Source organism: Rhinolophus hipposideros (assembly GCF_964194185.1).
Source record: "Rhinolophus hipposideros genome assembly, chromosome: 25".
Lineage (NCBI taxonomy): Eukaryota > Metazoa > Chordata > Mammalia > Chiroptera > Rhinolophidae > Rhinolophus > Rhinolophus hipposideros.
In genome coordinates this window covers 2,658,329-2,683,634 of record NC_138071.1, presented here as the reverse complement: position 1 = coordinate 2,683,634, position 25,306 = coordinate 2,658,329, and the positions used below count along the sequence as shown (strand labels likewise).

At 39.0% G+C, this 25,306-nt stretch overlaps 1 protein-coding gene across 1 annotated transcript in view; it reads right to left on the bottom strand.

The window, feature by feature from the left end:
• MDFIC (MyoD family inhibitor domain containing) overlaps nt 1-25,306 on the bottom strand; it is an 86,031-nt gene that overhangs the window by 10,034 nt on the left and 50,691 nt on the right. Inside the window, exon 3 of the mRNA XM_081038330.1 lies at nt 24,125-24,400. Within this exon, the coding sequence (XP_080894456.1) occupies nt 24,125-24,400 (276 nt within the window). The remainder of the gene's footprint in view (nt 1-24,124; nt 24,401-25,306) is intronic.

Here is a 25,306-nt window from a genome sequence, read left to right as displayed (position 1 = left end):
TTACAGAAACAAAATCTTTACTATTATCTTTCCTCTCCATAAACTCAAAAGAGCCTGGGGGCAAACCAGCAGCGTCCTCCCACACCCCACAACGGGCTCCTCAGTCATTTTCCTTCCATGTGTCCAAATTCTGGAATCCATCCTCCTCCTATGAGATGTGCATTCATATTTTCAATCACAGGAAGTGGATGGCTCAGATTTTTTGCTTCTCTTATTCCTTTATCCTGCTGCCTGATCTGTGGTCAATTCATTGAATATTCCAAACTCTCATAGAGATCTGATCCAGTAACTGCTGGTCCACCACTTAAGGAAGACAACATATAAAGGAGGACACTTTTCCCGGAGCTTTACACAGAATGCTGAAGAGGAGCAAAAGTTCAGTTGGTAGACGTGTTTATTTAAAACGCTTTACGAGTAGAGTTTGTGTGCAGGCAGAGGAGGGGAAAGAAAAGCTGAAAAATATTGATGGTGCAAATAAATATTTACATCCATTTATGGAATCTCTCCAATACTTGATGATCGCAAATTTGATAGCTGCTAATAAAGTGCTGTCCCAGTAGGATTACAGCGAGGAGTGAGACAATGCCTGGAACATTCTCAATAAAGCGTTGATCAGGTAAGTGCTTACTGAATGTTATGACTATGACAGCAACGGGACCCCCACCACCCTTTCTTTCACTCACTCTGGTCACCATACATTCTGTCCTAACCTAAGGAGGTTTATAAAAGGCTTGAACTTGAAAAGAGAGAACCGAGATGGAACTCTGTGAGAATCTGCAGAGCAGTGCAGCAAAAATCTGCCCACAAAGGACGAGTATATCTGGTGTTTGGCTACAGCAGATTTAAAAACCATCATTTTTTCCATATTTAAATTACTGCCTATTTATCTTCTCAGGAAGCTATAAAGCAAAACAGTAAGATCCTACTTTATTTGCACCTACGCAATGCTGACAATATATTAAGTTGGCCAGCTGAAATATCTCTAATCCAAAACGTTTAATTAATAACAAGGCTGAATATAATTACTGGGTAACAAAATCAACTTTAGGTCTTAAAAGCATTTTCTTACAAAGAATCAATGTGTAACAGTCTGCTAAAGTTGGTCACAATACTATCTATGGCTAGAACAAAATACAAGAAGGTAAATCCTCTAATTTTGATGAAAACATATATTTGTATAAAAATGATCTAACAAATCTCTCCCAAAAGCTTAATAGTTTTCCTCTTTTTATTTTCACAACCATATTTATTTCACAACTCACATTTCAGTTTCACTTCTTATTTGTGCTTGTTTAAATATAGTACAAGGTATATTAGGAAAAGAAATCAGTTTTTGTTGTTTTTTTAAAGCCATATAGTACTCACTGGGGTAATCGTGCAAAAGGGGATGTTGATGATGATAAAATAACATCCTTGCCATATTGGATGCTTTTCTATTTATTTTTATTAAGATATATCTTATACCTCATAATGTTGTATGTCATTACTTTCAGGTATACTAATAATGATTCAGTATTTATATATACTGTGAAATGATCACCGCAATATGTCTAGTGAACATCTGTCATCATATACATAGATACACATTTTTTTCTTGTGATGAGAACTTTAAAGACCTACTTTCTTAAAAACTTTCAAATATGTAATACAGTATTATTAACTATACCCATGCTGTACGTCACATCCCCATACTTATTTTATAACTGGAAGTTTGTACCTTTTGACACCCTTCACACATTTTGCTACCCAACACAAACCCCATGTTTCTGGCCAGTTCTGGTCAGTTCTTTGTATCTCTGACCTCATAGTTGGGTTGTTTTGTTTGTTTGTTTGTTTGTTTGTTTTGTTTTTTAAGATTCCATATATAAGATACTATGGTATTTGTCTTTCTCTTTCTGACTTATTTCACTCAGAATCATGACCGCAAGGCCCATGTGGTTGCAGATGGCAGGATCTCTTGTTGTTTTTATGGCTGAATAACACTCCATTGTATGAGTCTATGCAGGGTGCCAAAAGAATGTATATGCATTTAAGAAAGGAAACCTGTATTAAAATTGTAATACTCAATACATACTGATAACAAAAGATGAATACAAGTCACCTTTGCCTTCTGCAATTACAAGAGGGGCTCAAAGTGGTTACCATCAGCGTCTAGACACTTCTGATTACGGCGAACTACTGCTTGAGCAACGTTGACCAAACTGTCCACTTATATACATTTTTTTGGCACCCCCAGTATATGTTCCACTTCTTTATTCATTCATTCATCAATGGGCACTTGGTTTGTTCTATATCTTGGTTATTGTAAATAATGCTGCAATGAACAGGGGGGTGCACATATCTTTGAGTTAGTGTTTTCATTTCCTTCAGATAAATACCCAGAAGTAGAATTACCACATCATAAGGTAGTTGTATTTTTAATTTTTCGAGGAACCTCCATACTGTTTCCCATAGTGGCTGCATCAATTTACATTCCTGCAAAACAGTGCACAAGGGGTCCCTTTCTTCCACGTTGCTGAACACTTGTTATTTCTTGTCTTTTCATAATAGCCATTCTGACAGGTGCGAGGTGATATCTCATTATGGTTTTGATTTGCATTTCCCTTATCATCAGTGATGTTTAGCATCTTTTCACATACCTGTTGGCCATCTGTATGTTCTCTTTCGGTAAATGTCTATTCAGATCCTCTGCCCATCTTTTAATTGGACTGTTTGTTTTATTTTTGTTTTTGCTATTGAGTTATAAAGTTCTTTATATATTTTGGATTTTAACCCTTTATCAAATTATATGACTTACAAATATTTTCTCCCATTCTGTATGTTGCCTTTTCATTGTATTGACAGTTTCCTTTGCTGTGCAGAAGCTTTTTAAATATGATATAGTCCCACTTGTTTATTTTTGCTTTTGTTGCCTTTAATTTTGGTGTCAAATCCAAAAAATCATCACCAAGTCTGTGTCAAGGAGCTTATTGTCTATGTTTTCTTCTGGAAGTTTTATGATTTCAGGTCTTATGTTCAAGTCTTTAATCTATTTTGAGATAATTTTTGTGTATGCAGTAAGACTGGTCCAGTTTCATTCTTTTTCATGTGGCTATCACATTTTCCCAACGCTGTTTCTTGAAGTGACTATCCTTTCCCCATTGTGAATTCTTGACTCCGTCTTAAATTAATTGACCATGTATGCATGGGTTTATTTGGGTCTCTCTATTCAGTTCCATTGATCTTTGTGTCTGTTTTTATGCCAAGATCATGCTGTTTTGATTGCTATAGCTTTATAATATAGTTTGACATCAGGGAGCGTGATATCTCCAGCTTTGCTATTCTTTCTCAAGATTGCTTTGGCTATTTGGTGCCTATTGTGATTCCATAAAAAGTTTAGGATTGTTTGTTCTATTTTTGTGAAAAATGCCATTGGAATTTTATAGGGATTGCACTGAACCTGTAGATTGCTTTGGGTAATACAGATATTTTAGCAATATTAATTATTCTTATCCATGAGTATGAAATATCTGCCCATTTATTTGTGCCATCTTTAATTTCTTTCATCAATGTCTTACAGTTTTCAGAGTATAGGTCGTTCATTCCTTGGTTAAAGTAATTTTTAGGTATTTTATTCTTTTTGATGCAACTATAAATGGGATTGTTTTCTTAATTTTCATTTCCCATATATCATTATTAGAGAATAGAAATGCAACATATTTTTGTATATTTACTGATTTTGTATCCTGCAACTTTACCAAATTCATTTGTTAGTTCTACTAGTGTGTGTGTGGCTTTTTTTGGTGGAGTCCTTTGGGTTTTTTATACATAATATCACGTCATCTGCAAATAGTGACAGCTTTACATCTTCCTTTTAAATTGGATTGCCTTCTTTTTATTTTTCTTGCATAATTGCTCTGGTTAGAATTTCCAATATTATATTGAATAAAAGTGGCAAGAGTGGGCATCTTGTCTACTCCCTGGCCTTAGAAGCTTTCAGCTTTTCACCACTGAGTATGATATTAATTGTGGGTTTGTCATATATGGCCTTTATTATATCGAGATATGTTCCCTCTATACACACTCTGTTTAGAGGGTTTTTGTTTGTTGTTACATCACAAATGGACATTGAATTTTGTCAAATGCTTTTTCTGCATCTGTTAAGATGACCATATGATGTTTATCCTTCATTTTGTTAATGTGGTGTACCACATTGACGGATTAGTGGATGCTGAACCATCCTTACATCCCTGGAATAAATCCCACTTGATCATGGTGTATGATCCTTTACATGTATTGTTAAATTTGGTTTGATAATATTTTGTTGAAGATTTTTGCACCTATGTTCGTCAGGGATATTGGCCTCCAGTTTTCTTCTCTTGCGGCATCCTTGTCTAGTTTTGGTATCAGGGTAATGCTGGCCTCGTAAAAAAAATTTGGAAGTGTATCCTCCTCTTCTATATTTTGGTAGAGTTTGGGAAGTATTCCTGTTAATTCTTTAAATGTTTGGTAGAATTCACCAGAGAAGGCATCTTGTCCTGACTTTGTTTTTGGGTAGGGTTTTTGATTACTAATTTAATCTCTGTACGAGCAGTTGATCTGTTCAGATTTTCTATTTTTTCATGGTTCAGTCCTGGTAGCTTATATGTTTCTAGAAATTTATCAATTTCATTTAGGTTGTCAAATTTGTTGGCATATAATTGTTCATAATAATCTCTTATGATCTTTTTGCATTTCTGTGGTATCAGTTGTAACATCTTGTCTTTCATTTCTAATTTAAAGTCCTCTCTTTTTTTCTTCATGAGTGTAGTTAAAGGTTCTTTTATTTTATTTATCTTTTCAACAAACCAGCTCTTAGTTTCACTGATCATTTTTTTTTGTCCCTTCTACTAACTTTGGGCTTCATTTGTTCTTCTATTTTTAGTTCTTGAGTTCTTCTATTTTTAGTTCAAAAACTATTGTTTAGTTCTTGAGGTGTGCATTTAGGTTTTTTACTTGAGATTTTTCTTATTTCTTAAGTGGGCATATCACAATGCACTTCCCTTGTAGAACTGCTTTTGCTACATCCCATAAATTTTGATATATTGTATATCCATTTCATTTGTCTCAAGGTATTGAGACAAATTTGTCTCAATATCTGTCATTTCTTTTGTCTCAAGATCTGTCATTTTCCCCAAGGGAAGACTCAGTCAACAACTAGATTCAGACTTTTTGGAAGCCAGACCCTCAGTTAACAGCTTTTAAATTCTGCAAATATAGATAGATAGATAGATAGATAGATAGATAGATAGATAGATAGATAGATAGATAGTAGAGAGATAGAGAGAGAGAGAGAGAGAGAGAGAGATGATAGATATAGATATAGATATAGATATAGATATAGATATAGATATAGATCTCCTGTGGTACTACCACAAGCCTAAGTCCCACTGGCTACCAGGGCCAGACAATCTAGAGGTGCCCCTGGTGGCAGTTGCAAAAATCAGAGCACCATATGAGTGTACATTTCCCTTTCCAGGAGATACAGGTGACCTGGAGTGAGGCAGAGGGCGAGCTCAAAGATGGCATCCACCTGTCTGTGTTCCCCAGAGTGCATACGAGCAGATCCCTAAATGTGTGCTAGCCCTGACACCTGCCCAAGCTGAAGGTCAAGCACTTAGGCCTCTTTCACAGAATCACTGCAAGTATGTTTCAGACTGCCATCTGTGCAATGCCAGGTGGGTGTTAGGTGTCAAAACCAGGCTCTGTGGTGTTACCGTCCAATGGAACCCGGGAACTCAAGCTGCGCAGGCCACCAGAGCTCGGTGATCAAGTGGTGTCCTGGTAGAAGCCAGGCAACCCAGGGGACCAGACACACATACAAACTTGTCCCTGGGAGATATTGGCAATGTGGAGGGTGGCGGAAGAAGAGAACACAGTTAGCGCCTGCCCGTTTAGGTCTCCGGAGAGGGTTAGACTTGGTGAGCTGGAGAGAGAGAGAGGCAGAGGAGAGCAGAGATGGTGACTGCCAGCCTCCATTCCCAGAGAGTACCCCAGCAGGCCCTCACATGAGGGTTAAACCAGATGCCTGACCCTCAGGCTGATGAAAATAAGCCTCTTTCATATAAAGTCTCAGGCGCCTCTCAGTCGCCGCCTCTGTGCTGGGCCCTGGGAGGCTGGGTGAGTCCCAGCACACGAGCCTCGTACAAACCATTTCTCAGGTCACTATTGCCCGTGCATCTCAAGGACCGGAGCCCCAATGGTTTTCAAAGCTAGAGGTTTTGGGGGCTTATCTCTCTGGTACTGGTCTTAAAAGCTGAGGTGCCCAATGTGGTTCAAACTCTTCACTCCTCAGGGAGAAGCTCCAGGTTTTCAGTTCCCTCTCAATTGTGGGTGGCTGCACCAGAGGTGGGGTTTATGGCGAGACTCTGTCTCAGCCTCTCCTACCAGCTTTGATAAGTTCTTTTTTTAATCTCATTTGCTTGATGTGTAGGATTCACTGATAGTTTTTAGGTTTGTTTGTTTGTTTTGTTTTTCAGAAGAAATCCATATGTAGCTAGGATTTGGTGTGTTTGTAGAAGGTGAGTTCAGGATCTTCCTTATGCTGCTGACTTGAACCAGAACTCCTCGTATGGAATGCTCTGAGTCACTGATGTTCGCCGATTACAGAGGCCACAGGGTTGCCATGCACGTGTGACACAAGGTCCCCATGGCAGCTTGGGTGTAAACACACACCCTAAGAGGAAGCTGGCAGCATTTCAGAGCTGGGGGCAGCATGACTCTCCAGGCACTTGAGCATTCCTTAGCAAGACTCCGCAGAGCTGGGCGGAGCCATGACTGTCCTGCCATGTCCCCAGGAGCGTCCCCAGCAGGAGGTACAGGCATCCCGTGGCCAGAGGAGCATCACTTGAGAAGGCCCAGGGGGCATCTCAGGCCCTGACCAAGGGACATCAGCCTCACATACTCTAGGCAACATAAAGGAACAAGCCATGTGACATGGTACAGCAATGTTTCTAAGCAGGCACAAGTGGTAAACTCCGTGACTTATGGAATTAATTTCTGTAACATGGCATTACTGTTTCCACATCCCTCGTTCTCCACCCATGTTATCTATTAACACCATTTGAGTTTTTAAGGCACCATCACAAGACTCAGATGAACAGCACAGTATGACATTGAAATTATAAGGTATAAATACCTCCACCTTAATTTAGCGTGCAAACAATTCCAGAGCCAAGGAACTCTATGAACGTGCAGTTTGCAAGTGCTCTAAAACTGACAAAAACAGATATACTGGGTTTCCTCATACAATAAAAATTTTGTGTCTAACTATATTACTTTAAATTGTGGTAAAGAAGATAAAAATAAAAACCCTCCTACTGGCTGTCTCCCAATCCTTGGCACTTCGTCAGGGCCACCCCCAACCGAGGTTTTCCTGAGTCACAGCTCATTACCCACTCCAGTATTTCAGGCGGGCAAGTGCAGAAGTCCCAAAAGAAACCCTGTACGTGCCTGTGGGGTTTGTTGCTGTTTGTATGTTTGCTTTCGGTAAGGCTTCTAGCAACAGGGAAATAACATTATTGGGGGCAGATAAACAAAGACGCTTCCATTGATGATCAGCCTGTCGTCTTCAGGAGAAGCACAGATAGCCAAGTATTAGCCTATTTGTTAGGATGCAGAAAATCGAAACCTATTTGCTAGACTTGACTCTGTCATTAATTGGCAAACTAGACTTGAACACGTCATGTTGCTCCGTGTCCAGATGCACATAAAAAAGGGGGAAATGATCTCCAAGTGCAGCTCTAGCACTAAGCCTCTACGATGATACTGCTTTCTATAAGCAATGGATTTTCAAGTCTAGCTCAGGATCTTTTATTGGCCTGGAAGAACACCATTATTTGGCTTAACCCGACATCCAAAGCACAATGAAAAGTTAAGAATTAATGCTGAATACAAGGTTAACTTCAAGTTGGCTAAGCCCAGAAGCACATGTTAGATAAAGGACCCAGGCAGTGTGGAAGCTCTGCAAAGGTAGACGCAAGAATACAATTGTTTTTGAGATAAGAGTAGCTCAATATTTGGGGATCAGGGAAAAATAGGTAGAAAGCCTGCAAGTTTCCATTTCAGAAATGAGGAGGATGGAGGCCAGCATCAGTGGCAATGTGGGGACAGTGGGTCAGGCAGGATGACTCAGAGGAATGTAAGGGAGGGAGCATTCACAGGAGCTGACAAGACACTGGATGAGGCCGTGACGGCGAGTCAAGTATGTCTCCCTGGTTTCTGGAGCCATTTATCAAGGAATAAATATAGGAAGGAAACTAGTTTGATTTAAAACATTTTGAACGTAAGACATAGTAGGTCTGAGGATACTCAAATGCAGGTTTCCAAGATGTGGCTGTGGCTGGAGACTCCGGTCCGGAGCTCGGGAGACACGTTGGGGTGAGGGAGTGAGAGGGAGCCGAAAGTCCTATAGTGAGTGGACTATTATGTTGCCCAAGGAGAGTGCACCCAGCGCAAAGCATGAGAATGAAAGGGGACAAGAGCATTTGAGGAAAAGACTGAGGAAGAAGGGTTGGAAGAGGAAATTGAGGATTTAACAAGGGAGTAGAAACTCCAGGAGAGGGGGCTGCCATGGAAGCAAGAGAGAAAAGTAGTTCAAGGAGATTGTGCCAAACACCATGTTTAGCAGGAGAAATTTCAGTGATGTGATAGGGATGGAAATAAAAAGAAGAGTGATTGGAAAATGAGGAAGGAAGGTATTCTTTCAAGAAATCTGCGAAGTGAAAGAAGAAAAACTACAAATTTGGAGAGCTTTGTTTTAAAGATAGTAACAAAAAAATGAAAGAGCCAAGGTGGAAAATAGGAAAGAGCACGTTTGCTTCTCTGCGCAGTGCACCAGAGTGCCAGCCGCAGAGCAAGCCCAATAATGATCTGTTGAATGATTTAGGGACGCTGAAGCTTTGGTGGGCAAATCTGAGAATCCAGGGGGGACCCGAGACCACACACGGTGAGTGTAGTGCCTTTCGTGCACATCCAGGTTTCTTCAGCAGTGCTCAGCTCCTCGCTGTAGACACACATTGAAAAGACAATCCAGATTTTTGGTTCTGAAAGGCAGGTATGCCATAATGACATGCCACAACGCCAGGGTTTCAAGCAACTTGCAAGATTCATCAAGAGATCCATATCTGAATGAGAGAATGTGTGGGAGGGCAGATCCATATAAAAAATAAATACTTTTAATGTTCAATTGGGGTCAAAAGCCAGTATATTCATACTTATTTCTGACTAAGAGTATATTCTTTAAAAAATAACAGAAAACCGATTCATCAAAGACACTCGATTAAAAATAAAATGGGACTGGTCTACAGAATGTAGCACCCAGGTCTGGGCACATGGCAGACCCTCAGTAAATACCTCTGTTGACTTGATGAATTTCATTTGTACGGCCTGAGGCAAAGATTTCTTTGGGTTTTACTTCAACTTCTCCTGTCACTGCACAGAACACATTTTCTAGGAGATATCTACCACAGATGTTGAAAAGTTCTTTCTAAAATAACTACTCTTCTGTCATTCCAAAATGCAATTTCTGCATCCCTCACTGAGCATAATTATTAGGAAAAAAATAAACTTCAACTTCTAGTGTCAACTTTAAATTATGTTATGTTATAGGGATATTATTCCCCAAGAGGTCCAGTTCCTCCAGTTTGATTTCCCAAGAGAAGTTAGAGCAGAAATTTACGCAAGTTTAATATGTCTTTGGAAACTAATATATTAATCCATTTTGCTCTTTTCTTTCAATTATGTTCACATTTCTCCCCAAATCCTGGATTTCTCAATCTTCTAGGAGACAACTACTATTTATTTGTATGAATATTTTCTCTTTCAAAATAGGGAATATGATTAATTTCCCTGAGCAAACTGTTTTAGAATTATTCAATTTTATTCTTCTAATTGCCTTCTATATCCACTTGAGAGAATGTCTACCATCTTCCATTTTCCCTTCCGTAAAGAGTATAAGAAGTAGGCGAGCCAGTACAAATCACTGGATCCTGTGCTAAGAAGGGGGCTTGAGACCATCTCATAAAATACCTTCGAAAGATTTGCCTGAGAGCCCTGGAACAAATGTTTCACCATGCTGTTGACTTTTGATACATTTCCTCTGTTTACCCCTGCAATTATTTATGGAGAGTTAAATTAAGATTACCCAAATTGTGGCATGTAAAACCATGAAGTTAATTTTCTGCATGCCTCTGTAACCATGCCTTGGGAAAAGTATGTCATTAAGACGTAAACATGAGAACAGTTAGAAATTTACTATTTACTGTATTTTTTTTAAGGTGGGCATTTAGATATGCCCTTTATTCTTATTTCAATTTCTTATGAGCAAAAAAAAAAACATAAAGCTATTAAAAAAACAACTGTTCTCTGCACTATGAAAACCACACACAGAAAAGAAAGCTTATAAAACAAGTGTATTACAAAAGATAGTATTTAACTACAAAGAATGCAAAAGGGCTAGATATTCTTGTTTGTTTGTTATTTGTGTGTGTGTACATGCATATAAAATAGTTTTAAATGTGTAAAAAATAATTTCAAAGGAAACCAATTATGTTGAAATAGCTATCATAATTTTAAGAGTGGAGGTAGAATAAATATGTGCTTCTTTTTTAAACACATTAATAGTAAGATCTAGTGGTGGTCTGATAACTACTATAATTTTAAAGTAGCAATTAGCATCAACGATGTTTCATGATTTCTGCAATAACTGTAATATGATCGGAAGGATCAGTGACAAAGTCACAGGTACGACTAGTGCAACTGAAGTATACTGCTTATATTTAAAATTGAGGAAAATGCCAAGTTTCATTTAAAGCATAGAAGTTAATGAGTTAAGTTGATTTTTTTTGTTGTTTTTTCCTCATCACAGTCACGGGCTCCTCCCAAAGTTAAGAACCCCTGAGCTGGAGGATCATAAGTGAATCTTTTAAATAGCTTCCTGGTGCACTCAAACCTTCTATATAAAGACATTTTCAGATGTGCACTTGAAACCTATATAATTTCACTAACAGTGGTCACCCTAATAAATTTAATTATAAAAAAGAAAACTTAAAGTCTAAAACTAAAAATAGTGATACCAACAAGTGTATTAGGCACTTAGGGTTCCTAAATATATCTTTCAAAGATGTACAAAAGCTTTAGAGAGAAAATTATTTAAAACATATTAAGTAACATTAAAGAAAACCTATAAAAAAAGAAATGACCATATTCATATTCATTTGATGTCCCGAGGAAGTCAATTCTCTCCCAAATCAATGTGTAAGTCCCCATGGGTGTTTTGCAGGACTTAGGAAGAAGATTCTAAAGTTCATATAAAATACTCATGTTTCAAGAATAGTCAAGACAATTTTAAAGGAAAGGAAGGGAGAGAAAGAGGGGAAATTAATCTTCTTTGAGCACTTAGCATGGGCCAGGAGCTATTCAGAGCCTCTTCCATGTATTCTCTCACTTAATCCTTCCCACACCCCTGTGGGGGCAGATATGATTGCCACCATTTCATAGAGGAAGAAACAAAGATTACATAACTTGTGTGAGGTTTAGGGTAACCAACCTTCATGATTTGCCCAGCACTGAGGAGTTTTCTTTGATGTGAGATTCTTAGTACGAAAACTGAGAAAGATCCTACAACACAGGATGGTCATTCACCTTCCCAAGGTCACACGTCAGTAACAAGGTGACAGAGCTGATATACAGACCCCACATGCTGGTCTCAGGGTCTGCCGTCTACACCACTATGCCAACCAAACTAAACACTTAAAACTCTTTATAAAGTGCACAATACTGAAAATAGTGTAATACTGGAAGTAGGATAAATAAATAGTCCAACAGAGCAAGGAACCGGAAGCATATTTGTCTATACTTGGTATTTATCAGAAAGGGAAAGGATTCAATAAATGTTATTAGAATGACCGAAAAAGAAAAAGAAAAAGAAAAAACAAAAAAAAAATTATGAGAGTTTTTCAGAAATATGGTGACTTTATACCATGAGCTCCCTTCTACCTTATTTTATTCTATGCTAGTTGAGAGTCATACAAATTAATTATAAAAGATTCTCAAAGTGTAATAGTTTGACACTATATGTAGAAACTAATATTTGTGGAAACATTTCTAAGAGAAACTAGTATTTCTATGTTACCTTAACTAGTTTTAGGAGTCAGGCAGGGTCATTTGAGAATCTAATTTAAAAAAACCAAATAGTGAAGCAACTATGTATTCTGAAAGAAATCAACTCAAATACCATGAGAATCTAATTCAATCTAGAAAATAAAAGTATTGTTAAAAAAGTCTCAAGTCTTAGATAGAAATTTTTGGAGCTATTTTTTTAAAGCTATGTACCCAGACTCACAAACATACAAGTGAAGAAAAAAACTATTAATATCTGAAGAGTATTAAAACATTATTATTGAAAATGTCATGAGTCACTGTCATTTAGGTTATTCTAAATTGTTATAAATTGTTCAATGAAATCAGGCAAAATCTCTAACTGAAATGAATCAGGAAGGAGAGGAAGTAAGAAAAGGAGAGCAAGGAGGGGAGGGAAAAAAGAGAGATGGGAGAGGGAGGAGACAGATGGACAGACATACAGAAGGTAAACTTTTCGGGGTACCAACTGGGCTGGCAGGCGAGAGCTTCAAAGATGGAAGGTTCACTGACTAGTGCACAAAACAGACAGATTCCTAGACATGAAGGGCACGCTTTGGTTCCTGTTCCTTCAGAATCTTCTTTTTTTTTTTTAAATTCCATGTTCAAATCCCTCTCCCACATTATAATTCACGATTGTTAAACATTTTAGTGACTATTTAGCCATCAAAACAATACATTTTTTCAGTATATACATAAAAGTGGAGGGCACAGAAAGGAAGGGATTGAAATAATGTAGTACTAAAACACCAAACACCGGGGGGAAAAATAGGAAATTTATGAAGGCACCAAAACCAAAAAATATAAAATACTGTATTATCAAAACAGTTTTAAAAACAAAGGAACATGAATATAATCCAGTTAGGCTTAAACTTTTGAATTTTCTCTTTCCTCCAGATGGTCTGTGGGCATTGAGATATGGATTAAGGTATAGATTATACAACAGTATTTTCTACAGTTTATCTGCTGATTTAAATATTTCTATTCTTTTATTCTCAAAAATGGAACCCATTTTTTTTTCTAAAGGTAGGACACTTTAGCTAAAGTGGTAACATTTCAGTTCAATTGAAATACAAAATATAAAGAAAATGATTTATTGTGCACATTTAAATAGTTTTAGTGTAAGTGGTCACTTCAAATATTTGAAGACAAAAGTTATATTTAGTGAACAATACTCTGACACTATTTTCCCTGTGAACACACTTCACAAATGACAGGAGACTCATGAGTCATCAGCCAGTATTTGTCAGACGACTGAAAACATCCTGCATATTCTGTACCTCTTCCCCAAAACTCCCTCCTTTGAGAATTACAGTATTATGCAGTGTCTAGTGCTATTATTGTAACTATGAAATGATTTCTTTAAATCCTTCTAAAATGAATGGAAACTTTTAGCATATTTCACATCATTCCAAATGATAACATATGTTCTTAGAGAGAAGGTTTCCAAAATTGTAAATCTACGATACCAAATCCTACTGGTCATGAGGAAGATCTAATTAACGCAACAGAAAGTGCCTCATAAGTACGGCACTGTACAAAAGCAGTGATTAGAAAAGGCAGTCTCAAAGCATGGCTGCTTTCTACTAAGGATCTAAAACTGAGAGGGACGATGAGACATATAGACATAGATAGCGATCGGTAACTACAGCATAGGGTACTTAGTACCAGATCTCCTCTCCTCTGTCTGCTCAAGGATATCCTTCTCCTGCATCATCAATAGCTCCCCTCCACGAGCTCATTACCAACAAAACTCAACCAATAAAATCCCATTTCTAAAGCATTCCCCTTTAGCTCACAGCCCTCTTACTAGTCTCCTCCAGAAAAACTCCTGGAACAGAGTAGCCTAGACTTACACAATTCTTACACAATTCTTTAAATTTTCTCTTTTGATTCTCTCTAGAACCCACTTCAATCAGACTTTTGTCCCCATCACAACACCAAAAGTATGAAGGTCACCAATGGTCTTCATAGGACAATGTCAACAGTCCCTGCTCTTTCATCTTCTTGAACTTCTCAACTGAATTTGATACATGATCATTCCCTCCATCTTGAAATACTTTCTTCACTTGGTTGCTAAGCTGTCCCCTCTGTACTGGTTCCTTCCCCATTCCGGGTTATGCATCCTCATTTTCCTCATGGCTCCTCTTCGTTTTCTGTATTGTTGTCGTCCAGGGCTCAGTTCGTGGAATACCTAACTGGACCTCCTTCCCAGGCAGTCCTAAGCCCTGCGTGCATATTACAATCCCATGGGGAGCTTCTAAACGGTGCTCATGCCTTGGCCCCACCTCATTGCATTCTCAAGGTAAAGCCCAGAAGGTTTTACTACAAATACCCAGGGTGCAAGGCTTGAGACCCCAGTACTTGGCGATCTCATCCCCTGAACATTCTGTATGATGACTCACAAAATGAGTCTCACGCTGCAGACCTTTCCTCTGAACTCCAGACTCCACTATCCAAACACCTATTTCACATCATCACTTGGACAGATAACAGGCAGATAACAGGCATCTCAAATCCAACATGTTCACATCCAAACTCCTGATCTTCCTCCCAGAACCAAAACCTGTTCTTCACAGACTTCCAATCTCCATTAATGACAACTCCATACTTTCCAACTGCTCAGACCAAATAAGCTGGGGTCATACTTATCCTCTATTTTTCTCTCACACTGAGATTTCATCCTTCAGTAAATCTTACTCTGCCTTCAAAATATATCCATATGCACAACATCTCCCCACTGCCACCCTCATCCAACTCCATCATCTTCCATCTGAGTTATTGCAGGCAGCGCACAGCAGGCTTCCTTTCTCTGGCCTTTGTGTACTTGTCATCCACTCTTAGCACAAAAGGTAGATGATACTTAAAAGTGGTAAGTCAAATCACGTTAGTTATCTGCTCAAAACCCACCACTGGCTTCCCAGTTCACTCGGATCAAAATCCAAACCCCAGCTTATTAGGCACCCCATTACCTGCTCTCCCCATTCACTGCTCCGTTCTTACACATGTGATTTTAGAATGTATCCAGTGTCCAATTACCTCCAGGAAATGCACAAGATGAGCAGGATTCTGTTCCCATGGTTCTGAAACACTTTTGTCGGATTCTCAAGGAAGCCCATGAACCAAAAATGATCAGAATCACAGTGTAAGAGACTACTACAATTAATCAAAATTTAATTAATTACAGGTTACATCTCAACCTTTCCAAGTCTTTTAATGCGGCCTTTCACTTCACAAGAAAATATAAATTATTTTAAACGCGTTTTTGAATTAAGCTACTGTTTTCTATTTGTTTGAATTATGCAATGGTTTCCTTGCTCATCTTTCCTACACTTTTCTTCTAACTCTCGCTGCTTGTTTACTTGTTTATGTTTTATTTCCTTTCTAATACTACATTATGTGTTAAAGCTATTATCAAATTCAATCAGGGCCCTTAACAATCTAAAGCAAAAGAAGATATCAACTTCCATCAATTTATGGTCCAAAAGAAATAATCAAAGATTTGGAACTCCGGATCCTAAAAGTCTGCCCTGTCAACGCCTTACATTCAAATGCAATTACTGCTCTGGAATGAGATAGGAGCAGGACTTGAGAGAGACTTTCAAATCATTTTAAAGGTTACAGTCCCCCATACAAAGTCATTCTGTAGAAACTACTCCAAGGCTTCTGAGACGAGTGAACCACACACCCGTGCAGCACGGAGTCACCTCGGTTATCCACTCAGAAAAGGCCGCTGTGCTTGCTCAGTGCTGCTGCTGTGATAACAGCAGTGCAATCACACAATTCAGTGTATTGAGCTCTAGATCTAAACTATAGAAATGCTATGCAGGCTTGTCTAGAATGTATCATTATAACCTTCTTAAAAGCTTCAAACTTTCCCTCTTGCATCCTTCCCCCCCCCCCCCCCCCCCGAAATGTGGACATACTCAAACCTTTCCCATATTAAAACAAAGTAACACAAAACAAACAGCCTCCCTGACCCACACGTCCACCATGGACTTTGGTCTTTCTGGAGCTGTCATGTTTCCTCACATTGCACAGCCTGTATCATTCTGGCTTCTCCATGAAAATGGCTCTTAATTAGGCCACCAAATGACACCCACATTGTTAAGCCCAACAGAATCATTTCAGAACTCATCCTACGGAAGGCGTCAGTAGTATCGGGGGCGGCATCTGTTGCAATTCCTTTCCTCTTCTTAAAACACCCCTTTCCTGGCTTCCATAACATCCTCTTTCCCATTTGTTTCTTCTATGACCTTTCTTATTATTTTTTCTCAGCCAGATAATCTTCCTCTTCTCTTTGCCCTCTGACCTTTCCCCTAGGTTATCTAGTCAGTGCCAGGGCCTCACTCTGACTTATTCTACCTGACATCACCTCTGGAGAAAAGTCTGAACTTTCCACGGATTGTCTCCCAGGCACTGAAGCTGAACCCACCTCCCCATCCCATCAAGCTGGCTGGCCTCCAGTGATCCCTGAGTCACTCTGTTCTCATCCATCTGACCTTTTCTCTTAAATCTCTACTTAGGAAAACTCATGCAGATTCAGTTTCAAATATCCCCTCTATGAGAACAAACAGAAATTAGTACACTTGCTTCTGACTCCTTCTTTCAAGCTCCAGTGCACATTTCCGAACGCCCCTGGATTGTGCGCCATCATTTGAAACTGAACAGGTCTAAAACTCAACTCATGATCAGACCCAAACTACCTTCAGCTGTCCTCATGATTTCCTCATTTCTACTCATTTTCCCAACTAATGGAACTAGGAAATGAGCGGCAGTCCTGCTCAGGATGCCCATCTGACTGCCGCTCCACTTATCTTCAGCATTACCCCAGACCAGGACCCTCACGCAGCCCCAAACTAGAACCACTGCCTGCCCTTGGCACAGCTCTTGGTGATGACACCAAACATCTGTCCTACAAGGCCTCCCTACCCTACTACCTATTACTGTTTGGCCTGATAAAAAGAGCACCTGAATGTTTCATCACTGTACAAATAGGGTATTCATAGGGTCAGAAGATTTGTTCAATTTGTTAGAGTCTTTTCATTTAGTCTATTATTCTGAAGCTGGGTTTCTAAATAGTCTCTTTGCTCTGACACCCCACACCCCAAAGTTTCTTGGCCAGTCTATCTGTATCTCCATTGTTTCATTTCCTCCCCACCCATCTCCTGAGTGAATGCTAAGCTAATTTAAATTCTTAGAGCAGTGGCCTAAAACAGCTTGGCTACAAAACTCAAAACGAGAGGTGGGGTCCATACACAGCTGATGGCATCTACCTCTTCCTTAACAGGGCCTGCAAAGCTGTCGGCTAGCGTACAAGAAGCAAGCTCAGATTTGACACATATTGTGAGGTGTTTCTATGTTACAGATGTTAAATAACATATATTTCAGGACCTTGTAAAATCTTTCCTTTACTCCTCATAAAATGGATGGGTATAATACTAATTTACTATAAGTCATAAATTATATAGTTAACCTATTTTCCTAAGGAAGTATATTTAAATATTTATTTTCAGCCCTAAAGTAACACTTTCTACTTATAAATACTTTGAATAGACAATTAATTTTTTAAGAACAGCTGAATAAGTATCTCTAGTAAATAAAAATCAATGATTTATAATTGCACAATGATTTATACTTTGGCATATTCAACTTTGATCACGCCTACTCTATACACACACACACACACACACATACACACACACGCCATTTTCTTTGTGTTACTGTTGTTCCATTTAGTTTGTTGGCTGAGCAGTAAAATTTATTAAAATCCTGTTTTACAATGACCTGGCAAATATTACACCAGAAAGCAGGATTCCAAGCCTTTCTCCCCCACAGTTACTGTGACATGGGATATAGAAGGCACTGTGCCTGAGAAAACAGAGCACAACAGAACGAAACATCATCCAAGCAAATTAAGTGTTCTGAGGAATGCAGCACCATATCTTGCCAAAGTCCCAGAAAATTGGTTTCTGGAAGCTCAGATTATAGCATTATGGTCATATTATAGAGCCCTATTTTTATCCTTCCACTAAAATACTAGTACTTCCAAAATTACAGGGAAGACCGAGAACTTTCTATGTGGAAAAATATGAATAAAATTTTACAATACTACGAAAATTAAGAATTAACCATTTAAATTTTAATTTTGCTTTTCTAATTTTTTGCTGGTTTTGGGATTTGGGGATGTGTAGCTGACTGAAAACTACACAGAATAATGAGAACACTGGATGGGATGGGAGGCAAGGGCTCTGAGTTCCAATCCTGCCTCAGCTGAGTTTCCTTTTGCCTTTCTTTTGGCTCAAATATTTGCACTCCCTTTTGTCTGCCCACATTCTTTTCCTTGAGGATTTCAGCCATTCCTGAGGTTTCCATTGTAATGACTAGAGCATGTGAAAGAATAAGCATCAATGCCCTCCAGTTTATATTCCTTCCTTGCTTCAGTATTTACTGAGTGCTTATGATAAGCCAGGTACCAGGCAGTGTGCTGGGAATTAAGAGTAGAAAAGACAGGGTCTTTGCCTTCAATGAGATTATGTTTCAGTATAGGAAGACAGACAGAAAAACAAATAAACTGCAGTACCCTTTTGCATGTGGAGGGTACTGTACTGTGGGGACCCAAAAGAGGGGCAATTAGCCCCAAATTGGGGCATCAGAATATGATGCCTGAGTTAAATTTTGAAAAGTATGTGCACAGGTCAAGAAGGCAAAGAAAGCTGTGAAAACATTCTAGGCTGACAAGCAAAGACAGTGAGCTATGTTACCTAACTGCGTGTGCAGGGCCCCCCAACACCGCAGTGAAGGTACAATGTCAAGGGACCAGGTCAGGGTGTGCAGACCAGGTGAGAAGGGGAGGCCATGAGGTCAAAGAAAGATACTGTTACCATTTTACCATGGATTCCTAAGGAACCATGTGACCACCTACTGAGCTTTTCAAACTGTCCTGCTCACCTGGGGTACATACCCACCCAGACAGTCACCCAGAATCATGGCTGTACTTCTACTGAGGGTGATGCCGTGTCTCTATGGTATGCTGAATAGAACTGCTACATTAGGATACAAGGGGGAAACACACTGAAAAGGGGGGAGGGCGGGGAGGCTAAAAAGGAGAGAAAGGTCACAGAGGTAAGAAGCCAATAGACTGAAAAAAAGGGAGGATCGAGAACCCATAAACTCAGAGAGCTGAGCTGAATTCCCTCCATAGGTCCACAGGCTTCCTGGAGAGCAATCAGCACCCCAAGGTCCGTAAGTCTAACCGGGTTGGTTGGCTTTATCTGTGGTGATAGTTGGTGGCTAAAGCACAGAAAGGCTGTAAAGGTAACAGCGTGCAGGGGCAGCGCTCTCACAAGTGAGAAGGCGCCCCGGTGTTACACGACTGGGCTGTGGCCTTTCTGCATCATGGAGAGAAAAGAAAGAAAATACAACGTTTGAAAGAAATAGACAGTGTAACTGATATAAAACGGTGTCCTTTAGGGAAGCCATCTACACCGGGCTCTACCCCGTCAGAATTGCTGCCTGCGGCCTGGTTCCTTCTCCCATTTCGAGTCTCGGCTGCCTAAGCTCACCTGATGCCAGGTGTCCCCGCGGACACTGCCTCCTGCAGGACGCTGGCCTTCCCAGCCCTTCTGAGCACCGCGGGTAAGATGCCCAAATAGGAGCTAGCGTTTCAGATGCCTCGGTGGGCCTCGGTGGGCCAGGCTGTGCTCTCGCCCAGCTGAAGGCAGCGTCAACGCCATTGGTCCTCAAACCACCCTGTGAGGTCGCTACCACTACTCAGACACTGCGGGCGGGGAAGCGAGGACGCTCGGCAAGGACACGGTGCCCGCGGCGGAGAGCCAGCTGGGCCTGATGCTCGTGCGCACCGTTTGTGTCCAGTGAGCTGCGGGCCACACATGCACTTCTCTATGAATGTTGAATCTACAGTGTCAACACGCAGCGTGCATTAACAAATATTCCTGAAAAGCATCAAGTCTCTTCCACAAATATCTTTGTTGCCACTTCATTTTGACACAAACTCCTGTATCGTTGTAACCGGCACACCGAAAATGTCTTAGGATTCGCCATTCCTATTCCAAGAAGTGTCTTAAGAGTCTGATGAAAACCCTGGGCAATTTGAATGTTGTGTAATACTAAATTATACTATAATTATTTCAAAGGTCAAGAATCTTAAACATTCAGTCTCAAAACTCTACACCTGAGTGATGCAATCAGAAAATTAAAGTATGTATAAAAATATTTAATGAAACAAAACAAGTAGAAATCTACTAATTTAAAAACCTTTAAATTAAATGGACACTATTCTCCTGGATGGTATTTTTTTCCCTCTATTGTAAAAAAGGAATTTTTTAAAAGAACATTTTTTAAATGAATCTGAGACATATTTTCCAGCACAGGTTTCAAGGAAGTGTAGGATAAAGTGGTTTGGAATAAAACATTGTATCACTTAATAACTCCTGGGAAACTCTTTGAAGCTAATGTACTGAGCAGTGTAAATTAGAAAAAGGAAAAAAAAGAAAAACTGACTCAGACATAGCCCAGTCTTTCGGTAATTTGGAGTCTGGTGGGGAAGGAAAATGAACCCTGGATACAGGTGTGAGGATTGCTTTTAAAATTTTAGTAGGAAGGGTTTCAAGAAGGCCAGTCTATCCTAATTGTAAGACCCCTACCTCACCTGCAGCTGTAACACCAACATTCAATGCAACATTGGAATGGCCAGTAAATCACCTTTTTCTTTTTAATAAGAACTTTAATAAGGCAAAATATTCATGGTTAATAGCATAGACTGTGGAGCTAGAATTGTCTGGGTTTAAATCTCAGTTCTATCATGTGTCAACTGTCTTTGGTGGATTCCCTTAACTTCTCTGTTCCTCAGTTTCGTTTATAATCAGATAATTACATATAGTTCATAGAATTACAGTGTTGTGGGGAAGGTTACATGAGTTCCTGTGAGCGCAGAGGGTAGAACGATACTTAGTAGAACGGATATAGGTAACGGACTACAGGAATCAGCACAGATTAAAAAGAGAGTGGGATGGAACACATGTGTATCTGCCCTCAGGCCTCAGGTGAGCCGTAGGTAAAGACACACGAAAACATGTCACCAACACACTGCCTCAGTTATGTGGCCACGTCCAGCCTTCCTCTGGATGAGCAATGGGCACGTATCTCAGCAGTCTTTTCCAAACTTTGCAAAGAAGCCCTTACTGCTCTTACTGAAACACTAGGAACTGGTTAAATACTGAGTTCCATCATCTGAACAAGAAAAAAAACCCTTTACTTGTTAATATTATTTATGTGCAATACAAAAATCATAACCACAAGCACCACCTACCTAGAAAAAAAAGCATTGGTCATGGTTAGCTGTGTTTGAGGTTTTTAGTGAAAAATATTTTACTACTCATTTTGCTGTAAGAACAGGCACAGATGTTGAAGACTTAAGAAAAATGTGATACAAAAAGAAAAACAGAGATGTGAGAAAATTCTAGCTATTAAATCTCCTTATTGTTATTGCTTTAAAAATAATTTCTATCTATTTTTATTCATGTCACAAATTGAGACTGTTCAAGACTTATGGATCTGAAATATAGGCCTCCTAAAATACAGATGCTACCTATTCATGAAAACCCTTTCTGCGGTTGCCCTATTCTTCTCCGCAGGTATTAGATTTCTCCTTGGCCAAGGATCTCACATAGACCACACAGCAAGAATCCTTCCTGACAGTGAAGGAGCTTTGCTGGAAAGAGAGCATCACAGAATCTTGGAACCAAAACTTACTTTGAAGATTTCTAATCCACACCATTTTGTAGAAAAAGCAGCGTCAGAAAAACCCAATTCCCTAGCTAGCTGATGGCAGAGCTAAGCATGTTTTCCTTTTAATTTGTCATCTACCAATTCTACACTTGCTTTTTGTTTGTTGTTTAAATATAGCACATTGCCAGAGAACAAACTTAACTTCAAAACTGAAAATCAGAAGAAACAACAAAACTTTAGGTCACAACCTTGAATAGCAGCAAAAAGCATGAAGACATCTAACTCTGGGAAAATATAAACTTGGATGATGGAGTTTTCATCTATTCAAACAATCAAGGTAAAATAAACGCACAACTGGCTAAACTCTATAGCCAAATAGCAAAGTTACAGATAGGACATTGCCAATATATTTAGTCATATTCATTTGTGTTTCATGCTCTTCATGCCCCCTCCAATACCAATCTAGAACAGATTTTATGATAGATCAGGATTACAAGAGACCCCACTTACCCATCTTTATGGTGGGCCATATGTGTGAGCGTGCATGTGAGAGGGACGAATGAAGATAAGAAAAGGGAGAAGAAGAGAAAGGGATTGTAGAACTACGTTTCATTTATATGCTATTGATTTTCCTCTTCCTTCACATATTGCTTGTGAAGCTGCATTCTTACATCAGAAATAAATTCACACATGATATTAGAAGCAAATAATGAAAAATTTTATAAAAATTCCATGAGCAATTTCAAGTTGGATTGATATGCAAATGCTTCCATTCTTGATAATAAGTAAATATCAAATGGAAAATAAGAGATGAGGGGCATGATAAGTAAATTCAAATGTATAAAACAAGTGGATTTCAATTGCATTCAGTTATTTCACCCAATCACCTACGAAGCAAAGACCCTTTAAAGAAAATTGCATTGCCTCCCACCTCCTTGGAGAGCCCGTTAGCTAACAGCCTACCTATGCTTCAGAGATGACCATGCGGCTAACATGTCAAACTCATTTTAAAGTGTCAATCATGCCCCTTTCAATCTAATTAGTTTGGAAAGTAGTGTCACTGACCTGGAACTATGCAGACCATTTATTATCATATCATTTGATCAGCCTAACACTTGAGTTTGAAACACCTGTAACCAAAATGCAATGTCCTTTCTCCCACTCATTACCTGTAACTCTCAGTACAATTTCCTATTTACAACTCAATTTATCTCTATGCATAAGCATGGCCAATTTCACAGGGGCATCCACAAAAATTCCCTTATTTAAGAGGTCATGACAATTAAAATAGAAAGGTAAAGGGAATAAGAAAGATATATATACACTACATATACATCAGATAGAATATTTGAGTGTTCTGATGCTCGAGAACTGCTGAGGGGTAAGAGGAAGAGCAGAGTAGCATGGACATGCTGGGAGAAAGCAGGACCGGAAATATGGGGAGAGACTGTTCCTTTTTTAATATAATACAGCAAGCCATTTTTATTAAAAAAACGTCTGTAAGTTCTAAACCCATTGTCATCACATGGGTTTCTGTTATAATAAAGGAAAGCTTTCTCAGGTTCATAGTATTTAATCTGACTTTCACCTGGCCAAGGGTAGGATGAGGCAGAATTGAGGAGGTAATAACGAGTTCCTGAGAGGAGCACATGGCAAGACCACAGTGAGCTGGGCATGGGCAGGGTGGTGGGGCAGTTTTTGGCAGCACCGTGGTCGGGGGAGGCTGGTCAGTCAAGCAACAGACACCCCCAGCCCAGTCCCTGGCAAAAACATGGAAATTACCAAAGCTTTTTCTGGTTTAAGATTTGCATAGTTAAGAACTGATTTTCAAGACAAAAATACAAGCAGTTAATTTTATCTCAACCACAGAAAACATATTGAATCAGGAACAGAAAATATCCTTACGTGCATTCACCTACCAACACAACGTTGTATTCGTCTTTTAAATGTGCTATTTTAAAAAGTAAAGCAGTTATAAAAGAATGACTATTCACTCGAGGAGACAATAACCTAAAAGCAGGATGTCAGCTGGTCAACTTCCTTCATAGCCTGTGCTCTTCTTTGGGGTATGGGGGAGGATGAAGTTGCATTTTACCAATATTCCTGTTTGTCTAACAGATAAGCAAGGTTCTTATTTTGCATTTGCTTGATCAAATAATTATTAGTGAATACGATTTGACACCTGGTCAAATAAAATATGCGTATATTTCAAACTTACCTTCAGGTGAAGAGCCTGGCTTTTGGGAAAAGACAGCATTTACCCTACTCTTCTTATTGATATCGCTGTTCACAGACAAGCTAGACTGAATTTTTCTGTGCATTTTTTGAGTAACAGGTGCTGAAAGTCTCCGAGTGTCTGCAGGCGCAAGTCTGGCCCCGTGAGGAATCCCGTTGCCATTGCGCAGACTTTGGTGGCACTCCTTCATCTTGCCTATTTCCTCCTCACTGGGTTCCTGTGCTGAAGTTTGACGCTGAGGCAGGCGCTGAGGTTGGGCTAATTTAAAAACAGGAAAAGTTAAAATAGAAATTAATATTTGAAAATAATCAAAATACATTCCGTAACAGACTTTTTGGGGTTTTTACCCATGATACTAAAAATGAAGAGAAAAAGGAAAAGGAAAATATGAATAAACATGGACATAATAACAAAAACTATTAAATATAACCTAAAAAATAAACAACATAAACAATAACAAATAAACATAGAGAAAGCATCCTTACTAAAAGGGAAAATGAGAAAGGGGTCCTCAGGGGCGACTTTACACATGGGATACAAAAAGACAAAAAGTGTTTTGTTTTTTAAGCAAATTTAAGTTAGAAATCTGAAAAAAAATAATCCACCACTCATTCAACAGCAAAAGTGGTTCGCTTTTTATGTACTGGGTTCTCTGCGTGCCAGAGACACAGAAGTCTCACTTCACTATCCCTGATAATGGTAAACCACTCGATTATCTTTTGGAATAAAAGAAAAATGAATTCAGGTACCAAAGCTGGACAGTAGTAGAAAAATACAGTTGTTTTTCTTTTTAATTCCATTTTAAACCTTGGAGAAGACCCCATTTCTATCTTTATTCCTTAATTTGATTTTAAAATAAACCATTTATAAGACATTAGGAATAGAAGAGTACTTTCTTAATCTGATAAAACACATTTACCAAAGTTAAATGTCAGCACATGAGAAGTGCCCCCATTTAGGTCAGGATCAGAAAAACAAGGCCCACCTTCACCTCTCTTATGGAACATTACACTAGAGGTCCTGGTGAATGTTATAAGCACAAAAAAGAAATAACAGGTCTGAGTCCTGAAAAAGAAGCAGCAAAATTTTTGATATGTGTATATAATCTAAGAAACTATAAATCTTGAGAAACTAACAATTTAGCAAGATATTTACAGGATCAAT